The 24,579-nt window shown below is 57.3% G+C and overlaps 7 protein-coding genes across 7 annotated transcripts; 4 read left to right on the top strand and 3 right to left on the bottom strand.

The window, feature by feature from the left end:
• Positions 1-463: 463 nt before the first annotated feature.
• Positions 464-1,405, bottom strand: B0H64DRAFT_374399 (uncharacterized protein; the record flags this gene model as incomplete). The annotated part of the gene is made up of 1 exon (XM_062802331.1): positions 464-1,405. The coding sequence occupies one exon, from the start codon at positions 1,403-1,405 to the stop codon at positions 464-466; it is 942 nt and encodes a 313-aa protein (XP_062659803.1).
• Positions 1,406-2,644: 1,239 nt separating this feature from the next.
• On the top strand, positions 2,645-7,484 carry B0H64DRAFT_323017 (uncharacterized protein; the record flags this gene model as incomplete). The annotated part of the gene is made up of 5 exons (XM_062800590.1): positions 2,645-2,706; positions 2,784-2,936; positions 3,035-6,185; positions 6,243-6,644; positions 6,780-7,484. The coding sequence occupies 5 exons, from the start codon at positions 2,645-2,647 to the stop codon at positions 7,482-7,484; spliced, it is 4,473 nt and encodes a 1,490-aa protein (XP_062659802.1).
• Positions 7,485-7,923: 439 nt separating this feature from the next.
• Positions 7,924-9,569, top strand: B0H64DRAFT_397821 (WD40-repeat-containing domain protein). The gene has a single exon (XM_062803909.1). It carries the CDS (start codon positions 8,052-8,054, stop codon positions 9,555-9,557), a length of 1,506 nt encoding a protein of 501 aa, XP_062659801.1. The 5' UTR covers positions 7,924-8,051; the 3' UTR covers positions 9,558-9,569.
• Positions 9,570-11,018: 1,449 nt separating this feature from the next.
• B0H64DRAFT_166914 (insulin-induced protein-domain-containing protein) lies at positions 11,019-12,742 on the top strand. The gene has a single exon (XM_062798695.1). It carries the CDS (start codon positions 11,148-11,150, stop codon positions 12,627-12,629), a length of 1,482 nt encoding a protein of 493 aa, XP_062659800.1. The 5' UTR covers positions 11,019-11,147; the 3' UTR covers positions 12,630-12,742.
• Positions 12,743-13,382: 640 nt separating this feature from the next.
• Positions 13,383-15,406, bottom strand: B0H64DRAFT_166922 (uncharacterized protein). Its single transcript, XM_062798696.1, has one exon. It carries the CDS (start codon positions 15,142-15,144, stop codon positions 13,624-13,626), a length of 1,521 nt encoding a protein of 506 aa, XP_062659799.1. The 5' UTR covers positions 15,145-15,406; the 3' UTR covers positions 13,383-13,623.
• A 262-nt stretch (positions 15,407-15,668) lies between these two features.
• Positions 15,669-18,123, bottom strand: B0H64DRAFT_442602 (THO complex subunit 1 transcription elongation factor-domain-containing protein; the record flags this gene model as incomplete). The annotated part of the gene is made up of 4 exons (XM_062806655.1): positions 15,669-15,881; positions 15,937-16,989; positions 17,039-17,788; positions 17,854-18,123. The coding sequence occupies 4 exons, from the start codon at positions 18,121-18,123 to the stop codon at positions 15,669-15,671; spliced, it is 2,286 nt and encodes a 761-aa protein (XP_062659798.1).
• Positions 18,124-18,461: 338 nt separating this feature from the next.
• On the top strand, positions 18,462-23,395 carry B0H64DRAFT_397814 (uncharacterized protein). Its single transcript, XM_062803908.1, has 4 exons — positions 18,462-18,861; positions 18,919-19,019; positions 19,076-22,540; positions 22,630-23,395. The coding sequence occupies exons 1-4, from the start codon at positions 18,578-18,580 to the stop codon at positions 23,211-23,213; spliced, it is 4,434 nt and encodes a 1,477-aa protein (XP_062659797.1). The 5' UTR covers positions 18,462-18,577; the 3' UTR covers positions 23,214-23,395.
• Positions 23,396-24,579: the final 1,184 nt, after the last annotated feature.

Here is a 24,579-nt window from a genome sequence, read left to right as displayed (position 1 = left end):
ATTGCAATACCCTCGTAACCAGCGAGTTGACACGACGGAATAGCCCGACTGATTGCTTAAGCCATGCGGTATTATGTCCGTGGCCGGCTTCGCTCGGACGGCTCGAATGCCAGCAGCCAGACCACACCCAAGGTTTTCTCGCGTTGCTCTGGGGTAGTCTCGGCACCACCCCTGGCTTGCGGCTGATGTGATCCCGACCAATACCAATGAGAGGTGAGAGCTCGTGCCCAGCTGTTGTCGATTGGAAGAGATCCTCAGTTTGTCGACATTCGAGCCATATCTGGCTGGCAACTGTCAGTAACGGTTGATTTTCAACCCACGTCGTCACGGATACCCACCCAGTTCAAATTTTGGGAGGCGATGGAACAACATGCACATTTCCCTTCGGCGTTTGATATACAAACTCGGGGACGGTGTTTCGGGGTGGTGGGATTCGAATACGGCCGCAGTGTCGCAGTGGGTTCTACCTGTCTCTCCCCCGTTCCCGCTCTCGTTCCCTCTCCCTCTCCCTCTCTCGCTTGTAGCTGTCTGCGTACCGGTCATCGGTCCGCTGCCGCTTCTTGCTTTCCTCTCTCCGGTAGTCATCGAGCCGCACGGGGCGGGAGTCCTTAGTAGTCTTTTGATTCCAGGAGCCCAGATCCTCGGCGCCTTTCGCATCCTTGGCACCTAGTCCCGTTAGGTTGGCGTGCCTTGTTACTTCCTTGACCTTGCCCTTCATTTTCCCATCCCAGCCAAAGTTTCGGAGAAGGTGGGCGCCAAAGTCATCAATGGGAACTGATCGATAATCTTCGGCTCGTGGTTCTCGGTCAGCAGCGTCGGAGTCGAGGTGTTTGCGCTTGGGTGCCCGAGAACCCATGAGAGCATCGAGCGCTTCGTCGTCAATGGTCTTCGGAGCATTTTTCCGCCTTTCCCGATCGTCGTCGGAGCTAAGAGCTTCGGTCTGTGCCTTCGCTTTCCCCCTCGCTGCATTTTTGCTGTCCCTGGTCCCCTTCATGTTGATAGTCAGGCCCCACTTGGCTGGTTTGTCTCGAGACTCCGAGTCATCTGCTCCGACATCATTCCGGCGAGCCTTTGGAGTTCCGTCTTCTAGTTGGTTTGCTGTAGAGTCCTCCTCCTGGCCCTTCTCCGCCGATGCGTCGTGTCTCGAGGACCCGTTACGTTTTGGTGACCCATCGTCTAAACTTGTGCCGGGGAGGTTGTAGGATGTGATTGTTTCCTGGCGACCGTAGGTTTGCTGTTCATGGTCGCTGTTGTCTTCGGATTCGGAATTCTCGTGCAGCGCGTGAGCTCGGTGCCGTTTCCCGTGTGCCGGACGGGCGCGTTTCTTAATTGCGTGTGGCGAGGAGGTTGATGATTTCCCAAGCTGAATGGCTATCCGGGGGGTCCCGTCGTCGTGATCTGGCATGTTGTCGGCAGCTTTGAGAGCTGGAGAATGTGGGTGGTATGGAAGTGTAACTTCTTTTTCCGAAGGTTGGCGTTGTTGGTTTGCCGTCATAACCTTCACTCTCGGCACGGTGCTGTCGTCGCACGCTAACCCGAACACTGGCAGACGCCGGGCTGGTGACACCCGGGCGGGAGATGTGGGGACTTCGCTCCCTTCAGCACAACCATGTCATTGTGGGGCGAGTCGTCTCATGTCGGCCTCAGGCAACGCACATTTCTACCATTCAGTGAGCGTTCCATATTATCCGTCGGCCGTCGCAGAGAACGGACCACATGCCCGTACAGAGGCCGCTCAGAATCAACTGGTTCTTCTTCCAACACCACCACCGAACCAAAGCCTTTCCCTCGCATTCCCCGCCCGAATTCTCACCAGATCGGCCTAATTCTCACCCCGGAAGCTGCTGCGAAAACGACAGACAACCATTGCGCTCACCAGATGGATGAGGAACCCGGGCCGCTTTTTCCCTGCTCGGCGCTGGCGAAGCAAACAATGGCTGAAGGAAGATCCGGTGGGGAGTGGCCTCGACGGCCAGCCCCAGGAGTTGGCCGTCGTGTCGCCCTTCCGATCGGAATATGGAGACATCGCCACGCAGACCCGACGCTCGCACACGCCATCGAGGTATCGCTTGCTCCCATTCAGCTTTCCTGCGTTAGCTCTTCTCGTCGTTCCTCCTTCACGAGCCCCGGATATTCCTCGGCGCGGTGCCAAGCATCAATCGAAGTGGGGCGCTCAACCCGCCTCCCCCTCTTACAGTATGAAAACAGTCGGCTTTTCAACTCCGGACACGGTGTTTCGTTCCAGGCTTCTTTCAGGGCAGGTCCCTAAGGCCTGTTGCATTCAGGCGAAAACTTCAGTGGAGTTTTAGGCCTTATCGCCCCCTAACTTGTCCCCGGTTCGTGCTGAACGCCGCCGTTTCCGGTCCTTTCAGGCCTGGATGCATCCTGGATTAACTTTTTTGACCCCCGACTGGCATCGTTCCCGGTTCCGGTTGCCCACTGGGTGGTCTTGACAACCCCCTCAACAAGGCAGGACAGAGATTTACGCTCTGCTCGATCACGCCCAGTCAATCAAACCGGTGTAAAAAAGTCGCAACGCCGGCCATTTCCATCATCCGCAAATCCATCCTAGGTTCCCATCGCTCTATTCAAGTCGGCATCGCCATCCGTTTGACAAAAAACGGATGTCGCCGTCGTTGATGACATGACTGAGCTCCCGCTCGCCGACCGCCTGAAGCTGCTGCAATCAAGACAGTCAGGAATAAGGTAAAACCAGCTTTAATCGATAGAGCTCAATTTTCTGATCGTTTTGATATACGGTGACCAGGGCTAACTTCGTGTAGGTCAATTGCGTCCTCGCGGAAACGCAAGCTGCGGGAACTCTTCGCCGTCGCGGCCGATGAGGATGGGATTCCCAACTACGACTCCAGCGATCCGGACGCGCCGACAGCCACGCCCGCCGAGCAAAATTTTCTGAACGAATCCGACATTCTGCAGTATGTCTTACTCTCTGGGAATATTATATTCATTTACTTGTGACATCGTCGCGTCGCGTCAGCAGTTGATTTTCTAATCTGTTTCGATGGGTTGACAGGGGCCGGCGATTCGACAAGCTCACCATCCCGGCGCGCCGGAAGGCCTTGTTCGATGCACAGCGACTCCGCGCGATATGTGCTTCAGCGACAATCGAAAACGTATCCCTGAAGGCCTCCGCCGACGCAAATAATAATGAATTCCGACCCCCTTGCTACACCAATGGTACGAAAGCCGACAAACCGACGACGTATCTCGAGAAGGACATACAACATCCATCACCACGGGCCGCCGTCAACGCGTTGCCTGCTGACCGGGGAGCCACTTCTGCGGCTCAGCCGTCAGGTATAGCCCCAAAGGCACACGATGACAACCTCCAGAGAGTCCAAGCGGAGGAAGCGCCCGCTCGTTTGGCAAACCGTGGCCAGGTTAATGGTGTCACTGCTAGTCACGCATCTGCAGATGGTACGTCGACTGCGTCGGCTCCGGATCTGCCGTCACAAGCTTCGGCCACCGTCCCACAGATTCCTCGCATCGATGTCCAAACTTCCCGAGCCGACCAGCACCCGATGCAATCAGAGGCCGACGAAAAGCGAAATTCCAACGACACCGAGCCGATCGCGCCTGACCAACCACCGTTTGCAACGGGAACAACTCACCGCCATGATACACTGTCGTCCCCCGGCTCTACTACCCAGTCGATGTTGACCCCTGCTATCCACGATGTCTCCGCAGACACAAGCCCCGATAGCGAAGCAGCGCAGTATTCAGAAAGAGCCGAGGAGATCTCTGGGGATAAACTGCAGGGAGACCGTAGGTTGGAGGTGGGGGGAGCTGGGGTCGCCGAAGGTGTCTCTTCGACGGCCCCTCCAGCGCTGGCTACGTCCCTTCCGACCCCGATCAGTGGCGTGGAAGCGCAGCTGCTTCAGGAATCAGCAGCAGCTCAGCTCAGTCAATCGTTCGATTCTCCAACCGTTGCTCTGCCGCCTCGTAGCGAGCCCGAGGAGATTATACAGGCAGCGACGGACCGGGCCCGAAAAGAAACCCTCGGTGATAGCATTGTCGACAAACAGCAGGTTGAGTCAACCACGGCGCCTGTGGGCAGCCGACAGCATGGTCAGTTGTTATCGGGTACCTCGACTGGGCCCTCGATGACACCACACAATGCTGGCGTGGAAGGCCAAGACGAAGAGGATGAAGGTACATCGACCCTTATGGATGTCGACAAACCGGAGGGCGCCGCAGCCGAAAACGAAGACTCCACCGGTGTTGGCCTGGCACGGCAATCTCACCCTACAGCAACAGTCACCTCAACCTCCTGGGATCCAGAACATCGAGAATCTAATCCCCCCACAGAACCTTCGAGGCCAGTTCCAACACGTGCCACCCAGGACGGAGCAATCGTCCCCCAGGCGCATCCCACCCAGCTCACCTTGCATACTGGCAAGACGCACCACAGGCGGCGAACAAGCACACCAACTGTTATTTTCGGCAGGCAAGGCAAGCAAGGCAAACAAGGCAGAAGGCAGAAATCGTTAGACGATGGGACGGTCGTTGTCGGCCAGCAGCAATCGGGACACATTCCATCGGACGACTATTTCACGCCCCTTTTCATAGAGGGCTTCACGAGGCAGTCGACCTGGATGAAGCCCATCGAAAAACTCATCAACCACGCTCACAAAACGATATCGACAACCGACCAGTATATCTCGATGTTAGATCACCAAGCTTGCAAAATACTACGTAGAGTCTATCATCTTCAGCAACACGACAAGTGGTCTCTGAGGCAACCGGTTCGATGCTCAGAGCCGACAAGACCAGCGTCTCACTGGGATGTCCTCCTCCAGGAGATGAAATGGATGCGAACCGATTTTCGTGAGGAGGGCAAATGGAAACGAACAGTTGCACGAAATCTCGCCCATGCGTGTGCTGAATGGGTTCACTCGGACCCGGCAGAGCGGTTGATGTTACAGGTCAACGCGGTAATCCCACCTCGGCCGGTAGAGGTAGAGGTGAAGGGGGCGAACCGAGGCCGGTCCGAGGCCGCGGACGATACTCTGCCCGATTTAGTCCATACCGACTCGCCAACCGAAAACGAAGATGAGCTCCCTGAAATCTTGGTTGATTGCGTGGCCCCGGCAGCCATTTTCGCCCTCCCAGATGATGAGGTGGTCTTTGGGCTCCAGCCCTCGAAAACGGCCGACCTCCTCCTCGAAAACCTTCCATTGCATGGTTCACCGCTCGCGGTCCCAAAGTTTGACGTCTCGGACACGGACTATGACCCCGACGCCAAGTGGAAACGACCCGCGGTGCCGCTGAGCAAGTACGTGGAAGGCGAGATGGTGCTAGCGAACGATGGGCCACCCCGCAAGCGGCGCCGATACGACTATCTCGCCGAAGACGACGGCTACGACGACGACGACCACGACATAATATTTGGGCGTGAACCCGACAACGGTGGAGAGCTGCAGGCGGCGAATGCGGCGGTTGCATTGTTCAGTCCGGAGATGAAGGGGATCCGGGACCGCTTACATGCGGGTCACCAGTTCCGGCCACCCACTGAGCATGCTATGCCCCCCCAGAGCTTCTTTGAGAGCCGAACAGCGTCTCAGTGGACATGGGCCGAGGATGAGCAGCTGAAGTCCCTTGTCCGCGAATGTTCATATAACTGGTCGTTGATCTCCGCTATGGCATCAACCGTGTCCGCCTTCGCATCCGGAGCGGAGCGGCGCACACCATGGGAATGCTTTGAGCGATGGGTGAGCCTCGGGAGCTTGGATGGCCTGCCGAATGACATGGCTAGGACTCCGTACTTCAAGGCCTATCAAGCCAGGATCGACGCAGCCCAGCGAGCCATTGCGCAGCAAAATCAAAATGCGCAGCAGCAAGTCGGGCCCAACGGTGCGGTCGCGCCAATCCCGAGGCGACGGCCGACCACGAGCATCCGGGTCGAGCGGCGCCGCAATCAGAAGCACCTGGCGTTGATTGACGCTATGCGAAAGCTGGCCAAGAAACGAGAGGCAACGGCTCAAAAGGCTCAGCAGGCAGCGAACCTGGCAGCGATGCGTAAGGCCAACGAGGTGCCTAGACAGCAGATTCAAAACAAAACGCCGCGGGATTACAGCATCATGAGGTGGGAACGAGACCAGGCGCTCGCGGAAAGGATGGCTGCGTACGCCATTCGGCAGGCGGACGCCAATGCACGGAGATTGGTGAGCACATTTTTACAGCGTCATGTTTGAATCTACAACTAACTTTGGCATCTACAGAAGCAAAATCACCCGGGTCAAGTACCAGGCACCCCCGGTGCAGCCGCTGGCCCTCAGACTGCTGCCCAGATGGCTACCACAGGCTCGACCAACGGTGCTGCTCGCCTCAACGTCCCCGGACAGCTTGCCACGGCCGCGCAAAACCGCACCCCCGGGCGGGTGTCGATGCCGGCAACCCCAGGGCCAGTTCCTGCGGCTGTACAAGCACGGATTGCCGCCGGTGGCCTTGTTCCGCCGCTCCAAATGACAGGGATACCGCAGGCTCAGCTTCAAGCGATGCAAGCTGCACAGCATAGGCTACCCATGGTCAATCCACAGCCGGATATCGGGGTCATGCTTCAAGCAAGGTCGATACAGAACCAGCAACGAGTGGCTATCCAGCAACTGCAACAGCAGCAACAGGTGCAACAGACACAGGAACAACAGCGGCAGGCGCCGTCGCAGCAACTCCAACCCCAATCACAACAACAACAGCAGCAGCAGCAACAGCAGCAGCAACAGCAACAACAACAGGCGCAATCCTCACCGCCACCGCAGCAGCCGCAGCAACAGCAGCAACAACAGCAGCAACAACAACAACAGCAGCAGCAGCAGCAGCATCCCCTTCCACCTCAGCAACAGCACAATGCACAACACGCACAACAGCAGGTTTCTCAGCAGCAACAGTCGCAGACCAACCAGCAAACACCACAACTGCCGCAATCGAACGGGACGCAAGGTTCACCAACGCCATTGCGCAGTGTGGCCAATGGTGTCAACCAGGGGGCATTCCTCAACAATGCGCAGGCAATGATGGCGTCGTTTGGGGCGGCCAATGGGGCTGGTTTGGTGACTTCGCCGGGTGCTGGACTGAGCATGCCCGCCATGGCGGGTCGGGGTCCCGGAGGCATCCTGAACCAACATATTACACAGCGACTTGCTGAACTCGAAGCGCATTACCGAACTAAGAACCCGAATCTGCCACCTGAGACCGTACGGCAACTGGCCACTGAGCACCTGGGTAGGATGATTGTGCAAAGCCAACAGCAGGCGGCTATGAACGCGGCTGCAGGAGGAGTCGCGCAACAGTCGATGAATAGCCCACATCAATATGCCTCGCTGCTCCGAGCGCAGCAGCAAGCCCAGGCACAGCAGGCGGCCCAGCAGCAAGCCCAGCAAGCGGCACAACAGGCCGCCCAGCAACAGGCGGGACAGCATCAGAGACAGTCTAGCGGAAGTGTAACGCCGGGGCCTGGGAAATAGTAGCCACTACCTCTACGAGGATAGAGCATCGCAACGACTCCCGCATCCAGGTACCCACTGGGGTCCTGGGAGAGTACTGGCTTGGCGGGTAGGAGGATCGCCGTCTTTGGAGGCCCGACGAGTATGAATTCAGTATGGTCGCAAGGCCAAAACTTAGAAATTGACGGAAGGCCATCACCTATGGAACACCTACCTTCTAGACTCGAGGCGGTGTTTGTCTTGGGCGTCGTTATTCATGATGATGTGTTCATGTAAATATTTCATGATTGGTCAGACAAATGACCAGAGGACATACCTAGTATTGTAATAGATGGCAGTCCCCAGCTGTGACGAAATCTTGTTTGGAGGGTCTCTTCGAAGTCGGTTGCTGTCGCTGTGCTGGAGGCTGGAGAGGCTACCTTGGTTCCGGGATCTTGGGCAGGTTTGGCACGTTTGGGTCGAGCGATAAGATAAAGTTTTGTCTCGGTCCCCACTTTATTTTTCAAAAACTCGAACTGTCCAGCCATTTCCAACAACAAAACATTCATTCAAGAACAGAGAGCATCGGCAATTCACCGAACGATTACCATGGCGAAAAGGAAAAGAGAAGCCGCCTCTGAGGGCGAACATGCCAATACCAAATCCTCGGCCAAGAAAACGAAGGCTTCGGCCAAGATACCACAGTCGACGGCCTTCAAGCTCGACAGCAATGGGCCGGTGACAATCCAGATCATCGCGGGGTCCTACGATCGCGTCCTCCACGGCGTCACAGCGACACTCAAGCCGGCTCCCGCCGTGCCATCCACAAAGAAGAAGTCCAAAGACAACAACACACCGCCACAACAAGAAGCCAAGTTCGCCGACAGCTTCCTCTTCAACGCGCACAACTCGGCCGTCCGCTGCCTCGCCCTGTCACCCGCCTCGGCGCCGACACCGGGCCAATCGCAAAAGGTGCTGCTCGCGACGGGCAGCACGGACGAGCGCATCAACATCTACAACCTCTCGGCGCACCCCCCCTCGGCGCGGGCGGCGGACGACCAGCAGGCGCTCTCGGCCTTGGCCCCGCGACCGATCCTCGAGAACCCCAAGAACCGCGAGCTGGGCACGCTCCTGCACCACACGTCCAACATCACCCGGCTCGCCTTCCCCAACCGCTCCAAGCTGCTCTCCGCCGCCGAGGACTCCACCGTCGCCGTCACCCGCGCCCGCGACTGGAACCTGCTGCACTCCTTCAAGTGCCCCATCCCCAAGGCCCAGGGCCGCCCCAGCGGCGACACGGCCGCGCTCGGCGGCGCGCCCTCTGGTGTCAATGATTTTGCTGTTCACCCTAGTAATAAGATCATGATTAGCGTTAGCAAGGGCGAGCGCTGCATGCGGCTGTGGAACTTGGAGACGGGCAAGAAGAGCCGGGTGCTGAATTTTGAGCGGGCGGTGTTGGGGGAGTGTGGGGAGGGCAGGCATTCGACTGGCGAGGCGCGGCGGATTGTGTGGGGGCGCTCGAGGGGTGGGGATGATGAGTTTGCTGTGGCGTTTGAGCGGGATGTGCTCGTCTTCGGCATGGATTGCGTGCCGAAATGCAGGGTGATGGGGGATATCAAGACCAAGGTGCATGCGATCTGCTACGTGGAGACGGAGGGGAGCGGGGAGGAGACGGTGATGGCGATGTCGACGGAGGATGGCCGGGTGCTGTTCTTCTCGACGGCCACGGAGGACTTGGCCGAGCCGGCGGAGGGCAAGACGGTGAAGGTGGCTAAGCTGGTCGGGCAGCTGGGCGGGAAGGAGGCGGGCGTGTCCGGCAGGATCAAGGACTTCAAGGTCCTGCCGGTGGAGGACGAGGACGGCAAGCGGTCGTTCTTCGTCGCCGGTGCCAGCAGCGATGGGCGGATCCGGCTGTGGCGGGTCGGGGCTGCTGAACTCGGCGGCACCAGCAAGACGCCCGGGCAGGTGGGCAAGCTGCTGGGGATGTACGAGACACAGAACAGAATCACTTGTGTGGAGGCCTTCGTCATGATACCCCGGCCGCTGGGAGCGGAGGAGAGCGAGTACGAGTTTGAGTCGGACGAGTCTGAGGATAGCGATGATGGGGAGGAGTGATGATGATGAGTATATTAATTTGTTGATAAAATTTACCCAATACCAGGACCTGGCGTTGATACATGTTTGTACTGCAGCATGCATACCTGACCATGGGGAGGTAGTTTCTCACGAACTACAGTCTCAGTCTTCCGACCTTCTAACAACGGAGCAATATCTCATCATCACACATCATGGGCGACCCCTGTAACCGACCGTTGACATGACAATGAGTGACGACCCAAGTCGTTTCAGCGAGTGCATCACCCGCCACCTCGTGAACCCACAGCTACCAGATCACCTGATGAACTGGGCTGAGCGGTGCATTCGCCCATGTCTCCATGTTTGGCAGAGGATTGCCAAGTGCTGCAGTCAACCGCGCGAGTCTGCACGATGATGCTCAAACAAGCACCAGGTGAGCCAAGCGAGGAGGCAAGCAAAGTGTGGGGTAAGGGTTTAAAAGTCAGACGCCTCACTGGCTCAACTGGCAGTGACTGGCACTGACTGGCACTGACTGGGCAGCCACACCGCGGTGTTGATCACATGCGAGCTTTTGGGTGAAGGGGTCCGGATCGCCGCTTCTCCGCCCCCCACTTTCAGCGAGGATTGCGAGTGGCGCTCCCGAGCATCCCTGTTCGGCTACTTCCCCGTTTGTCGATTCCCGCTGCTGACGGAGTTCGGGGTGGGTGCTTTTGGTCCCTGGCGTTTGGCTCCGGAAAAAAGCCAGACATGGGCGGGATCGCATGAGAGACACGAGACACGGACACGGACACGGTTGCGCCCTGGCAATGGTGCATGCATGGCGCTGAGAGGTGCAGACAAGCGGGATTCGGATGTGGAGGGGTTTTGAGATCTGACAGCTCTACGTAATAAATACAATGCAATTGTCGGTCGGAAAAGTTGAGATGTTGGGTTTCCGGTTACACCTACCACTCCGGTAGTTCACATAAGCAACCAACCCCAGATCTCGGAGTGAGATGCCACCCGCCGCCGGCTCTTGAGAAATCCAATCCCATCCAATCCGTCCAATCCATCGAGCCCGTTCACCCCAGCCAATCCCGCCAATCCGTCCGATCCCTGCCGGCTGTGTTTCTTCTGACGACGCTTTGCGCGCGTCGACTCGAAACACTGTTGCACACGGACGTATACATTCGTCATCTCAACTGCGGACGACGACTTCTGCTCACATCCTCCCGCTGTCATCTCGGTCACGGTATTTGGCCAACAAGCTCCGGACGCGAAAAAAGAGGACAAACTAGGAAAGACCCTGGCACGCGCACTTGATCCACGCTCCTTCTTGGGAGAGTACAAGAAAGACCCCAGTGAAAGAAGCGAAATCTGGCTGTTTCTCATTCATTCCTCCCTTGTTTTGTGCACGGCCAAAACACACGAGTCATTCATCTCCATAACTACCCGGTTGCCACCACCCGAATCTCGCTGGAAATTGACCCGTCGCGTGTTGATGAGAGCCATCATCTCCGCCTTAGCACATTCACTCTCCGCCCCTCCTTGGCTTAGGTAGCCGATGATTTTAAGGGGACTCCTGATAGACATCCGAGCAACACTACCAATCATCTATTCCACCGCAGCAACAACAATACTTCTCTAGGCATGGCAGACACACTGGGAGAAGGGGTTTCCAACACATCAGGACCAAAAATCATACGGCCCATACCCCGCCGCCCTTTCAAGCTTGGATTCTCTAGCCCGACTCCCCCAGAAGAAGATGACGACCGCTACTCCTCGTCACGGCCCCAAATCAGTGCCAACGACCTACGCTTCCTCGCCCCCCACCAGCACGCCGCCGCCACCCCGAACAGCGGCAGCAGAGATAGCGGCACCCCGATCAGTTACAACGCCTCCTATCTCAACTTGACTTCCCCGACCCTCTTTGGCATCTACTCCCCCTCGACGCTGGACGCCTCCACTAAAGATGAAGACGACCAGGACCAGGACCAGGATCACTACTTCCGAGACTCGGACCGCAACCCCGGCACCGACACACCCGGCGACGTCCCGGCCCCGCGCCCCGGGCTAGACGACGAAACATATGCGCTAATGCGCAAGCGGTCCTCATCCCACCACCAGCCGCGACCGAGCGCCCTCCTCAACCCACTAGTGGCGGCGGCCGCGGCGGCAGAAGCACCACGCCCGGCGCGAAAGAGGGAGGTGGCCCTCCAGCTCGTCCTGCGCGCCGGCCTCCTCTTCGTCCTCGGCGTGGGCTACGGCGTGCTCGTCACGCGCCTCCCGCAAAACAGCCACCACCAGCACCACCCCAGCCACCGCCTCGCCGCCGCATACGAGTCCCACTACGAATGGCGCTATCTGGTCTTCTGGGGCGCCGCCGGCGTCGCGCTGGGCAGTCTGCTGCCGTGGTTCGACCGTTTCTGGGAGGAGACCATCGCCCGTTCTTCTCGCCGTAACGGCACTAACACTAACAACACCAACCACCACCCCGACAAACAAACCGACCCCGACACCACCACCGACCCCAACCCCAACCCCGACCTTGAAACCGAACCCCAAAACCCCACCACACCTCCCCCCGCCGACTGGGCCCTCGTCATCCGCGGCATCGGCGCCTTCGTCGGCATCGTCTTCGCCATCCGCAAGCTGCCCTGGGCCTCCACCATGCAGGTGTCCCTCACCCTGGCCCTGGCCAACCCCTTCCTCTGGTACCTGATCGACCGCTCCAAGCCGGGCTTTTTATTATCCGCTGCTGTCGGGCTCGCGGGGTCCGCTGTGCTGATGCGTCTTGGGCCGGGGGTCATGCCTGCGCCTGCGTCGGTTGCACTTTTGGAAGGGCTGGCTGCTGCTGCTGGTGGTGGTGGTGTGGTGGGGGGTGGTGGTGGTGGTAATGCCACTGCTGGTGGTGTTTTGGGGGGGTGGGTGGATGGGGAGGCGGTAGGCCGCGGTGGTGGTGGTGGTGGTGGTGGTGCGCTGGGGGGGTTGGCGAGCCAGGAGACGATCGAGACGGGGGTGTGGATGCTGAGCGTGCTGTTTTGTAGCTGTGTGTGTTTTGGGAATATTGGCCGGCGGCTGGCGCTGAATTCGTCGGCTGCGGGGAGGGGGCGGTGGGGTGGGGTGAGGTGATATGTTATGAGGGGCAGGAGGAGGGTGGAAAGGGACAGGGAGAATGAATGGGCCGGGCCGGTGGAGGACGGCGGACTGCTGCTATGTTGGAACGGTTTTATTTCTGGTTGGGGGGTCGGGTCGGCTGGGTGGTAACGAATGTTTTGACGCTTTTCGGAGCGGGTTGTAATACCAGTAATGAGCGGATCGGCACCGGGAACGGGTTGTTTCAAAAACTAAAACCACATGAAGCCGGTGGTTCTGATGGGGCTAAGGAGTAACATGAGAAAGCTGAGCATGCGGGACACTGAGAAGGCCATGTTGCCGGTGTTGTTTGGTATCTTTCTGACGCCGGGAAGACTGCGCGACTGTTGGCTAATGTGCTGCTATTATGCTGGGCTGGGTTCGAGTCTTGGTCTAGGACACAATGAACAGAATGCGAGGCTTTTAAGGACCAGGGGGGTCGTTGTGATTTATCTGGGTTTCTCCGTCGTCGAGACGGGATGTGTCAATGGATTGCTTGGTGTTGGTTGAACCCCCTCGCTTTGTCTCAGTCTTGATATTGTGCACAGGGAGGACAATACTAACCCCAACAAACATGCATTAACCGCCGTCGTTTCGACATTCGGAATCTGCCGCGTGGGGGGTGTATATACAGATATAGAATGTTGTTTGTTTGCGGCGCTTTGCCTTGGTGGCACTTGAAAAAGGGGTAGTACGCAAAGGGGGCGGGTAACCTTGGACCTTATCATCCAGGATGTGATACTTGTTCTCTGTCTTTTCTCTCCACTTAAACCCCTTTTTTTTCCTCTCGATCGATAGTTAACGCTCTAACGAATTAACGGACTGAGATGGAGTGTTGGGAATAAACGAAAACGCTGTACTATATACGATATGACTGGTAGGTACCTATGGTATGTCTTCGCTGTTCTCAGGTATCAAAACCACCCGGGCCGCCGCCCTCAACGACGACCATTTCCGTAACCAACCCCAGGTACTGGATACAATCCAGTGATCAAAGACCGAACCTGTCAATTCCGAAGTCGAACAACCAGCCCCAGCAGATTTGCAGCCGTTCCCGCACGCTTTTGCTGACGAGCAGCCCGACCCTTTGACTGTCGCTAATGGGGGCAATATTGGCGAACCACCAGGGCAGCACAACTGGGTCGTAGGGAAATGTTTGTCCAAAATGTCTCGAGAACGCCGCGCCCTCCTTGAGCCAAGCGTGGCCGCCCTTTGTCAAGCATTTGTGAATGACATACGTGGCGAGCCCGGACAGACATCTGGTCGCTGTTCGAGGAACGTCTGCCCTGCACGTCATGTTATTTTTGTTATGGTTTCCCATTGTTTCCCTGGCCTCATTATCCTCCTCGTCGGCGAGGCTGATGTCGTCCAAGGGCCAGATCTCGCCGACAACGCAGCCATCGTTCGCCGCCCTGGTGCGCGAGACACGGAACCTTGCTACGCCCATCACTTTGATGCGGGACATGTTCTCGAACCGGTTATTTTCCAAGATTTTGGCGAGCGTGCCAACGCCCGTGGGTGTGCCATTGATCGTGGCACACACAGCGAGGATTTTGTCGCCTTCGAGGGCGCGGTGAACGGCAACCCAATAGTGATCAGGAATATCGAGCGTCGCGATCATACCCGGGAATAACGCTTGCGCAAGCAGCATGGGTCTGTCTTCTGATACGCAGCCCCATGTGTCCCAGCCCGCCTCCTCGGAGGGAACGCTCCCGGTGAGTTCGTTTGTGTGCTGGAGGAAGGCGCTCAAGATACCAGGGCGCGAGTCGGGTGTACTCCCGAACCGTAACGACAGGGGCCGGCGACACAACGGGCAGTTCTTGTCCTCGCCGAGGTAGATCGACTTGCGTAGGCACATATGGCAGAATGTGTGACCACACGGAGTCGTGAGCGGGCTGACCAGGCGGCCGATCCGGCAGACTTCGCAGCTGAGTTCTTCCCTTGCCGCGCTCTTGATTTGCGCCAGCAGCTCCTCGTCGAAGGCTCTTACCGCCCGGGCGTCGCATTCGTGCGGCCGAAACCCGGGATTAATGCTGCGTTCCAAACCCCCGAGTGACACCAACTTGTAAGCGGCGAGAAGGGTTCCACCTTCGAGGGTCGTCAGCATGTTCTTCTGCGGGCTCTCGAAGATGATCGTTGTCTGAAGACCGGTTCGGGCGGGCGAGTCGGCCCCGTTCTGTAAAACGGTCTCCACAGCCTCAAGGACGCGGCGGACCATGATGTCCGGGCCATAGTCTCCCTGGACATGCGCTCTGCTGCACTCGATGTCGGGGCAGTGAATACCCCACTGTCTGTTTAGAGTTCCCGGCCATGAGGTGTTCTCCCGTCTGTGTAACGCCGGTAGACAGCTCTCGCAGTATGTTTTGCCGCAGGGGAGGGTGACGGGCTTCTTGAGTGGCGACGAGCAAGCCGGGCATTGCAATAGGCGGATGATGTCCCGCAGCTGCATCTGCCACTGGCTGGTCGGGTTCTCGGGCGCCGGCTCTCCCACGTCAGCAATTTCGATCGGCATGCTTTAAGAAATGATGACGCTTTGGCGGTGCTAGGTGGTGCTTGAGAAAACGAGGCCGGCTTCGCATGGAAGTCGAGATAGGGATTAGGGCGGTAACATGCAGAACGAGAGATCGTGATGGCTGGGGATAAGCCAAAGCTATACGCCGGCTGTAAGTCCCGGGCATACATGTGCTCTCCTTCCCATCCCTCTCCCCATCCCCCTTGTTGCTTCCTTCCTTTGAGTGCCTTCCTCCTGCCAGGTCTAGGCATTTCTCCCGACACACACGCAGTGGATAGTGCGCAGGGCGAAATGCTCTAGTATACCTGGCTTCCGAACGGTCCGGGTGCTCGATACCGCCCTTTCCACAACCAAAGCCTCAACTCATCGCCTCCTCCACCCCACCATTCTCGGGTTGAGGTGGCTGTGCCATTTGATGGAGGTTGTAAAGGTTCCTGTAACGGCGATGCGGTGAAACACTGTACGCTTTATTGGGTATCATCTCGTCTTGCGGTCTAGATAATTTGCATGTTTCGATCAAAGTGTCATGGGGCAGCTTCGTCCGCCATAGGCGTGTCCCCGTCTCCTGACGCCGCTGGGGCTTCACTCTCTGGCCCAAATATGGCACCCTTCAGAGAGTCAAGGTCCTTGACAACCGAGTCATAGAACTCGAGTGTAGTGGTGTCCACTTCCGCTTCGGCTCCCTCGACCAGGACGAACCTCGCGTCGAAACCATTGTCTTTGACCTGTTGCGCGCCCTGTAATATGATCAGCATCGCTATTTCGTAGGTTTCGGAGAGATGTTGCACTCACATCACGATCCATCTCCATAACCGGCACCCGGTCATTCTCTATGATGGCTTCCACCATTCGCTTGTTTGTCCCGTGGACATTATCGCCCTCCTCGTTGAATTCAATAAATAGGTCGCCGTCCCGCATGACGTTGAATGCCTGGACGTCCACAAAATGGTAATCCTGCCCTTTAACCTCGCCTTCCTGCGGCTCGCGTATGACGTGGGGTGAAACCCTCGTAAAGACTCGAGAATGTTCAGCAATAAATTGCTTTACCAACTCGGACCTTGCGCCAGGGCTGCTGGTGGCATCCACGATGGCGATCGCCCTGCGATCCTCGGGGAAAACCGTTTCGCTGCTCGCCGCGTCTTCCTCGACACCGGCCTCTTGGATGGGATGGTCTTTGAAGACGATGTCGATCTTTTCGTCATCCTCGATCTTATCGAAGACGACTAGCTTGGATTTGCTAGCTATCCTGAGAGTCCTCCACGCTTTGCTGGCCTTACTTTCTATTGCCGAAGCTTTCGATTCGTTGCTGGTGGCCCTCTCGATGTCGAAATCGTCGTCGTCAATGGCATCCTTGAAGCTGGTAAGCTCTGGGAGGCTATACCGTTCGGGGTTCTTCAGCCTTTCCATCGCGCTCTTCTCGTCTTCGTCGCCGAGAAACTCGAGCGAGCGCGACTCGTTGGGCAGCCGTCTCGTCCTTGCCAGTCTGGTCGCCGCAGCCCTAGCCTCGATGAACGTACCAGGAGACAAGGTTGGGAGCTCGATGGACGGGCAGTTTTCTACCTTCCACCGGACCCAATTCTTGTCCCTAACGAGGACAGTACCAACCATCCGGTCGAAGAAGGGGCCGTCAACCCCTTTCTGCAGGTATCTGACGACGTCCGCCCTCATGTTTGTCGCCCACTTAGTGTCTTCTTCGCTCAACTGCTGGTCCGAATACGTCACCGACTTGTTTGGAGCCTTGATGGCCGCGAGCTTTTCTTTTGCCTTTGGAGAAAGAGACAAGAGGAACTCCATGACGATGAGCACCTGGACAAGGAAGTTGCGCCGAAAGGCGAGGTCGCTAATCTGTACGGTATTAGAGGGCATGTGCAAGTGGGAGGGAGACGAGGCCTACCTCTAGCTTGAACAAGTCTCTGCTGGTGAGATACTTGGGGTTGAAGCCGCTGGCGAGCTCGTCATCGACGTCGTCGCGTTTTCGTTTGTGGCTAGGATTCATTTCCTCCTCCGGCTTGTCCTTTTCTTTCCGTGTCGGCTTCTCCGGGTTGATGGTCCAAAAAGTCGCCATGGTTGCCTCAAGACCAGCTTTGAAGGCGGCGAAATGGCTCGACTCGAAAAGTTTCTTCGGCTGGTTGAAGCTTTCTTGTAGCGACCAGAAAATGGGGTACAGGGAATCCGGATCTAGGGGCTTGTCTTTCTGTGGTTTCGAATCCGTGTCCACGTCCATCTTTTCCGCGTCCACCACCGGAGTCTCTTGATCGAAAGTGGTGACATTTTCGACGTGGTATTCTCCTCTCAGGTTGACGGAGCTCTTGTCTCCGAGGGGAAAGCTCTGGAACATGAAGATGAAGACCCTCCCGCAAAACGCCGGATCGAGGGCCCTGGACAAGCGTCGGAGGAGCTCATTGCAGGTGCGGAGGATGACGAGCTGCTTTTGTTTGAAATGCTTGGCGGTGATGCGCTCGCGGCGCGACTCGAGAAAGTCGAACACCTTTCGGCAGCCGGCAATTGTTTGACTATCGAGCAATTCCTCGACAAGCCAGAAGAGTAGGGCGGGGTCGCAGAGTTCCAAGTCGGAAAGTAGGGAAAGGATGTCGAGGAGATTCCAGACCTTTACGAACGCGGGAGACTCAATCGGCGTCATTGCCTGAAGATAATGATCGGTCAGACTCAAAACGGCAGCGGGAATGCGCGGTTCCAAGACCAACTCACGATTAATGACTTGAATGTGTCTCGAGCGGCGGTTTCGATGACGGCAAAGCGCTGTATCTTCTTCGCGTCGACGGGTTCATCGGCAACGAATTCATAGCTTAGCGCATCGCTTAGTTGTCGCCTAACATCGTCGAAGTCCGATTTCTCCAGGGGCGGTTCAATCGATGCTGTTTGCTTGACGATTTCGGCACGCGCGAGGAGGTTATCGAGAAAGGCACCGGCTGCAGCAACACCCGAGACGCCATGGCTATCAATGGTTGCCGACGGCATCTTGAGGCTGCCTGAGGATTCCTGGAGCTGGAAGAGGTGCGGGGGCGGTTTGTTGCGACTTGGGTTTCCAAGTGGCCGGAACTTGACAACACCAACGAAACACACCAAAACGAGGGCCCGCGATATGCTCGCGAGAGGAACAGCGAACAATGGAAGTGACAAGGCTGGTTCGGTGCAAGGGGCCCCACTCCCGGCGTCCCTTGGCTTGGCGATCCATCCATCCAATGCAAGCAGAACAGGCCGTGGATGTGTGGGGCGAGAGTGTGGAGCGTAACTGCAAGGCTGTCCTGCGATTCTGGAACCTGGAAGCTTGGAGCTTTTGGGTGCAACCCGTTCCGGCTCAATAATATCTATCATCCCCGAGTTTAACGAGTCCGATAAAGTTTATGCGGGAGCGCGACACAACAACAATAGGCCCCGATTCCGTACGCTGCACGCGACAACAGCGCCCAATATGCCTCCCGCCAAACGAGTAAAAAGCAGCGCGGATTCCCGGCCGAATGCTGGGCCCTCGAAACGGCCGACTGTCGAGGATTTAGAGGGAGAAAGCGAGTTTGCCAATCTGGCGCGGCAGCATTGGCTCAAGACACCGAAGCAGACATCCAAGACCAGCAAGGCCAAGTCCAAAGTTAAGGTCAAGAACGATGTGCTCAAGCGGGAAATATGGGACGTTCTAGAGAAGGAGAACTTCCCATTAAAATCACTGCTGGTGCTGGAGGGGTTGCAGACGCTGGAAAGGTGGGTGTCCATGCGAGAGACCAAGTTGAAGATTATAATCGTTGACCTCTGCTGTAGCTACCTGTGGCCTGGTTATGGGGAGAGCTCATCCAACTACCATGTCCTCCTGATTGTCCTCATAGTCAACGCGAAACAAAGGGAACGGCTCGGGACTTGGGGTACGTCTTGCCCGTCTTGAGCTCCCTCCCCTCGATCGAGTGCTGACCGCCTGCAGACATCTTCGCCGACCGTCCCGCCGACTTTTCAGATCTCTTCCGCCGTGCTCTTTCCATGACCCTCGACGGCTCGCTATCCTGGACCGTCCGAACCCATGTTCTGCTCTTCGTCATCCACGCCTTCCGGAGCCTAGACCGCGACATTGTGCGTAAGGAGTGCGCCCCTTTGGTCTCGATCTCGATATGGCATAGCATGTCGACCGAGGAGAAGCGGGTCGCGATACTCGACGCCAATCCACAATTAAAGAAGGCTTGGAGGGCGTCTGCCAAGAGGTACGATGCCGCCGACGATGCCACCAAAGCTCGCCTACGCTTCGAGAGGTCCTGGCTATACACCTTGATCCTGGACTTCCTCGCGCTGCTCCACGTCGGGAGCCCCAAACTAGAGCACATACTCTACTGCGAACGCTTCGTCGAATTCTTGACCGACTTGCAGAGCCAGCTCCCAACCAGACGATATGTCAACACGTTGCTCCAAGACATGCACGTTCTTCCCGCCCTCGCTCTATCGCCAGTTTACAACGACGAAGGGAGCGAATTGCTCCGAGAGCTATGCGCTCTCTTCACACACTACACCCGTTTTTGCGTCGACGACCACTCGGGCGCACAGCTCAACCTTAAGGAGGCGTACGACAGGCATTGCGGCGCCTTGGCTAAGCTGCAAAGGACGGCCCTGAAACACTTCAAGGAGAAGTTGACCCTCCTGGCGCTGTCGAACTATGGTTCGATCGACAAGAGAGCAGGGCTCGAAGGCCATCTTCAGTCATTAACAGATGAGGAGCTTGCCCAGCTTGCTAGTCACTTGGGCCTCCGGGTAACGTACCCAGAACCTGCCAAAGTACCGGTGGATCGCAGGTTCTTGATGGAGGTCCTTCTATGGACCTTTGAGAGGCAAAAGACCTTCCAGGAGGCCGCCCGCGACTTGAGCATCCTCCCCACCGAGAAAGCGCTCTTTGACATCAGCCTCAGGAGGACAGACCACTATGACGGATCCCGGCCCCTTGCGCTCCCGAAACTCAATCTCCAGTACCTATCGGTTGGCGACTTTCTCTGGCGGGCCATGATCTTGTACCGGTGCGAGTCCTTCTATGCCATCGGTCAGGACATCGAGGACGCGTTAACAAGGTTAAAACCCGAGAGCAAACGAGCAGGGGTAACAACCTTCTCGGGCTTCTCAAAAATGGCCCTACCGATCGCCAAACCAACCATCCTTGAGGTGGTGCCGCCCCGGGTAGGTCACGATAAGCCCTCGTTAGTCCGGGCCGAAGTGACCATCGACATGAGGAGGCTGTCACCACATGTCCGGCGTGAATGGGAATCCTTACGTCCCGACGATGTGCTTTTCCTTGTTGCTGTCGACGCGTCCAAATCGAAACAGGCCGCTAATGGCGGCGCCCCACCGTCAGAGGCCGAGAAGTTAGGCCTGGTCTCTGTTCGAGCTGCCGAAGTCATCCAGGTGCTTGACGACAAGGGACGAGCGATCAGGGATGCACAGGCGTACTTCGATGGCCATAGCCGCGGCGACTCGAGGAAACTTCAACTCCGACTAGACGCGGCGGCGTTCAAAGCCGACACTGAGAGCAATCGCGACGTCTACGACGGAATCAATCTCTTGGTTCGGAGAAGCGGCCGGGAGAACAACTTCAAGCCGGTGTTAGAGTCGATCCGAGATCTCACCCTTTCCGAGGTCCCTCTCGCCTCCTGGCTGTATGAAGTCTTCCTGGGGTATGGTGACCCAGCCGGTGCTACGTACAGGAACCTACCAAACCGCGTCAAGAAAGTCAACTTCCGCGATACTTTCCTGGACTGGCAGCATCTTATCGAGAGCCTGCCCGGCAAGATTATCGAACCAAGTGACGACGTCTCCGGGAGTTTCGGCCCCCCATATGTACTGGAGACCGTCGACAAGCAACCGGAGGGCGCCGTTTCCAAACCTTCTAAGAAAAGAAGGCGAGACGCAGAGCCTGCTCTGATCGCCGAGATCGAGACTGTTAATGTCTCGACATACAAACCGCCAAACAACGGGCCTTATCCGGTTGACGTTCCGAAACTCAACAAGGTCCGGTTCACGCCAACACAAATCGAAGCGATCGTCTCAGGGTCACAACCGGGGCTTACTGTCATTGTTGGCCCACCCGGCACTGGTAAGACGGACGTCGCGACCCAGATTATCAACAACATCTACCACAACTTTCCCGAGCAGAAAACGCTCCTCATAGCCCACAGCAACCAGGCCCTCAACCAGCTGTTTGCCAAGATCGTGGCCCTGGATATGGATGAGCGCCACCTTCTCCGTCTGGGCCACGGAGAAGAGGAGCTGGAAACCGGAGGGAGCTTCAGCAAGCACGGCAGAGTCGAGTCGTTCCTTGAAAACCGGCAGCGTTTCCTCCTCGAGGTCAATCGTCTCGCTGCAAGCATGGGCGCGCCGGGCGCTCATGGTAACTCTGCCGAGACGGCCGGCTACTTTAACTCGGTCTATGTTGAGCCGGCATGGGCCAAGTTCGGCGGCGCCGTCAAGCCGGAGGATGTCGGTCCCGAGGAGATTGTTCAGGCATTTCCCTTCCATGCTTTCTTTGAGGATGCGCCGCAGCCCCTTTTCCCCGCCGACGCAGACCGCGAGGCTGTCTTAGAAATCGCTAGCGGATGTTATCGTCACATATCCAAGATCTTTTCGGAGTTGGCAGATGTGCTACCTTTCGAGATCCTAAGACGCGACAAGGACAAGGCCAACTATCTGCTCACCAGCGAGGCCCGGATCGTTGCCATGACCTCGACACATGCTGCGATGAAGAGGGGCGAGATCGCCTCACTCGGCTTCCACTACGACAATGTTATCATGGAAGAGGCCGCACAAATCACCGAGATTGAGAACTTCATCCCCTTCGCCATGCAGAAACCCAAGGATGGGCGATCCGGTCTCCAGAGGGTGGTTTTATGTGGTGACCACTACCAGAACTCGCCCGTCATCCAGGGGCTGGCGTTCCGGCACTATGCGAATCTCGAGCAATCGCTCTTTTCCCGGCTTGTCCGTCTCGGCGTTCCAACCATCCACCTCGACCAGCAAGGCCGCGCTCGTCCTTCGATCTCTAGCCTGTACAAATGGCGTTACCCCGAGCTAGGCGACCTTCCGCACACCCAAACGCACAACGAGTTCCTCACCGCCAACGCCGGGTTCCGGTTTGACTACCAGTTCATCAACGTCCCCGACTACAAGGGCAAGGGAGAGACGGAGCCCTCGCCGCATTTTATCCAAAACCTCGGCGAGGCCGAGTATGCCGTGGCCATTTACCAGTACATGCGCCTGCTGGGCTACCCGGCATCCAAAATCAGCATCCTAGCCACTTACGCCGGCCAGCGGGCGCTCATCAAGGACGTGCTCGCCCACCGATGCGCCAAGAACCCCGTCTTCGGCCTGCCCCGCATCGTCACCACTGTCGATAAGTACCAGGGCGAACAGAACGACTGTAAGCACCACCCCCCCCAACCCACCTTGCCTCCCCCCCTCAACCCCACCATAGGTAAAAAACCACTAACAACCATGCTCCCGCACCAGACATCATCCTCTCCCTCACGCGCACCACGCGCGTCGGCTACCTGCGCGACATCCGCCGCCTCACCGTCGCCCTCTCGCGCGCCCGCCTGGGCCTCTACATCCTCGGCCGCCGCGACGTCTTCGAGGCCTGCTACGAGCTGCGCGACGCCTTCGACCTGCTGCTGCGCCGCCCGGACAAGCTGGCCCTCGTCACGGGCGAGATGTGGCCGTCTGCGAGGGTCCTGGCTGATGAGGAGGGGGGAGAAGGGGAGGGGGAGGGGGAGGAAGGGAAGGGTGGGAAGGGTGGGAAGGGAGGGAAGGCAGGGAAGGGAGGAAAGGCAGGGAAGGGTGGGAAGACCAAGGACGTGCAGGGCGAGGCGGTCATGGAGGGGGTCGAGCATCTCGGGCAGTATGTCTTTGAGATGACCAGCACAAGGGTCAAGCAGCTGCGCGAGGAGAGGGGCTTGGCGGGGGATGTGCCGCTTGAGGCGGTCGTGGAGGAGGTGGAGGAGGGGTATGGTGTGGGGGGTGCTGGTGAGGATGGAGAGGGAGAGGAGGTGGAGGGGTTGGCTAGAGGGGAGGGGTTTGAGGTTGAGGAGGAATGAGGTGAAATGCGGCGTCGGTCTGTATGTTTATATGGTACATACATCGTGTGGTTTGATATCGAGTTGGGTCACGAAAAGCGTGTGTTGATTGTCCTGCAAGAGCCGTTTTTTTCTGTCGTTATTGGACCCTGGCTGATCTGCATGCCGGGGTTGAGCAACAACAGCAGCTGACTGGAGCTCCAAGGGTCTCTTGTGATTCCGGTCGCATGCAACACCGACAGCGAGGATATGTCGTCACCATGCAGCAGCGTCTGAAGCCGTCGTCAACGTCACACCCGGCATGCCCGGCTTGGTTTCAAAACCAAGCCACTAATGGATTAGTGAGTATGTCGAAGTCATCTGTAGTCTAACTTTCGGTGTTTTTTCCCCCACAACACGACGGAGATAAGAAAAGCAAGACGGTGAGAAGAGTTAATATGAAAGAAGCCACCATCGGTGTTCAAGCTGAACGAGGCCCTCTTGGACCCGCGAGTCGCGCACGGTGAGCAATCCACGACGTCCGTCGCTCAAGGCCCCCAGTGTTGCATGGGTTAAACGGAGCCGCCCGCGGGTGGCAGTGGGAGTCATTGGTTTCCCACAGTATGACTCAGACCGACCGCTGACGGCCGCCATGTCGAGCATGGGCACATCTGCGACTTTGTGAGGGCGCCATTGTGCGTTTTTGGTTTGCGGTTGAGGATGCGCTGGCGGTGGCGAACCGCTTGTGCGAAGACCCGCGCCCGTGGGCTAAGCCGATTCCGCGGCGGTGTAACTGGAAGGATTGAATTGCTTGGTAGGCATGTGATTGCGTGTCTTGGATAGGCCAACAGGCCCGAGCTTTCGTCGGGTTTGCTCCGTGTTTGCTATTGCAAATATATATATATAAAGAAGCAGCTGTTTGCGGTCAAGGCTCGGAGGAAAAGAGACTCCCGGAAGAGTCGGCATCAAAGGGCATTCGTATGTCCATACATGCGGACATGTCGATGCAGACAAGTTCCAAGAAACCGGGGTGTTGAGTTCTGTTACACAAGCCATCACAGGTCCCGGGTCAGAGTCAAGGATGTATGTCCATAACTCGCACAGATCGTTGTAAGAGTCAACAGTGGGGCGCAGAGGGTTTCTATCCGACCTCTGAATCACCAGTAATAAATCACCGGTAATGAAAACCATTTTCCAGGTGACCTTCCGACCCCTTTGATGTAGGATCGGAGGGAGGTTGACGCCGCACCCGACAAATGGAGGATCACTTCGGGGAGAAGGCAAGTTCCGCGGTGAATTGCCCGAAGGCTTCCCCGCCAAATGTTTTGATGGCCCAAGGAAACGAAACGCCCTCTCCAGATCTGATGTGGAGCGGAGGCTCCGCCAACCCATTCGAGCCCCAGTTTTC

This window comes from Chaetomium fimeti (genome assembly GCF_033439085.1).
Source record: "Chaetomium fimeti strain CBS 168.71 chromosome Unknown B0H64scaffold_4, whole genome shotgun sequence".
NCBI classification, from domain to species: Eukaryota; Fungi; Ascomycota; class Sordariomycetes; order Sordariales; family Chaetomiaceae; genus Chaetomium; species Chaetomium fimeti.
This window is presented reverse-complemented; position numbering and strand designations above follow the sequence as displayed.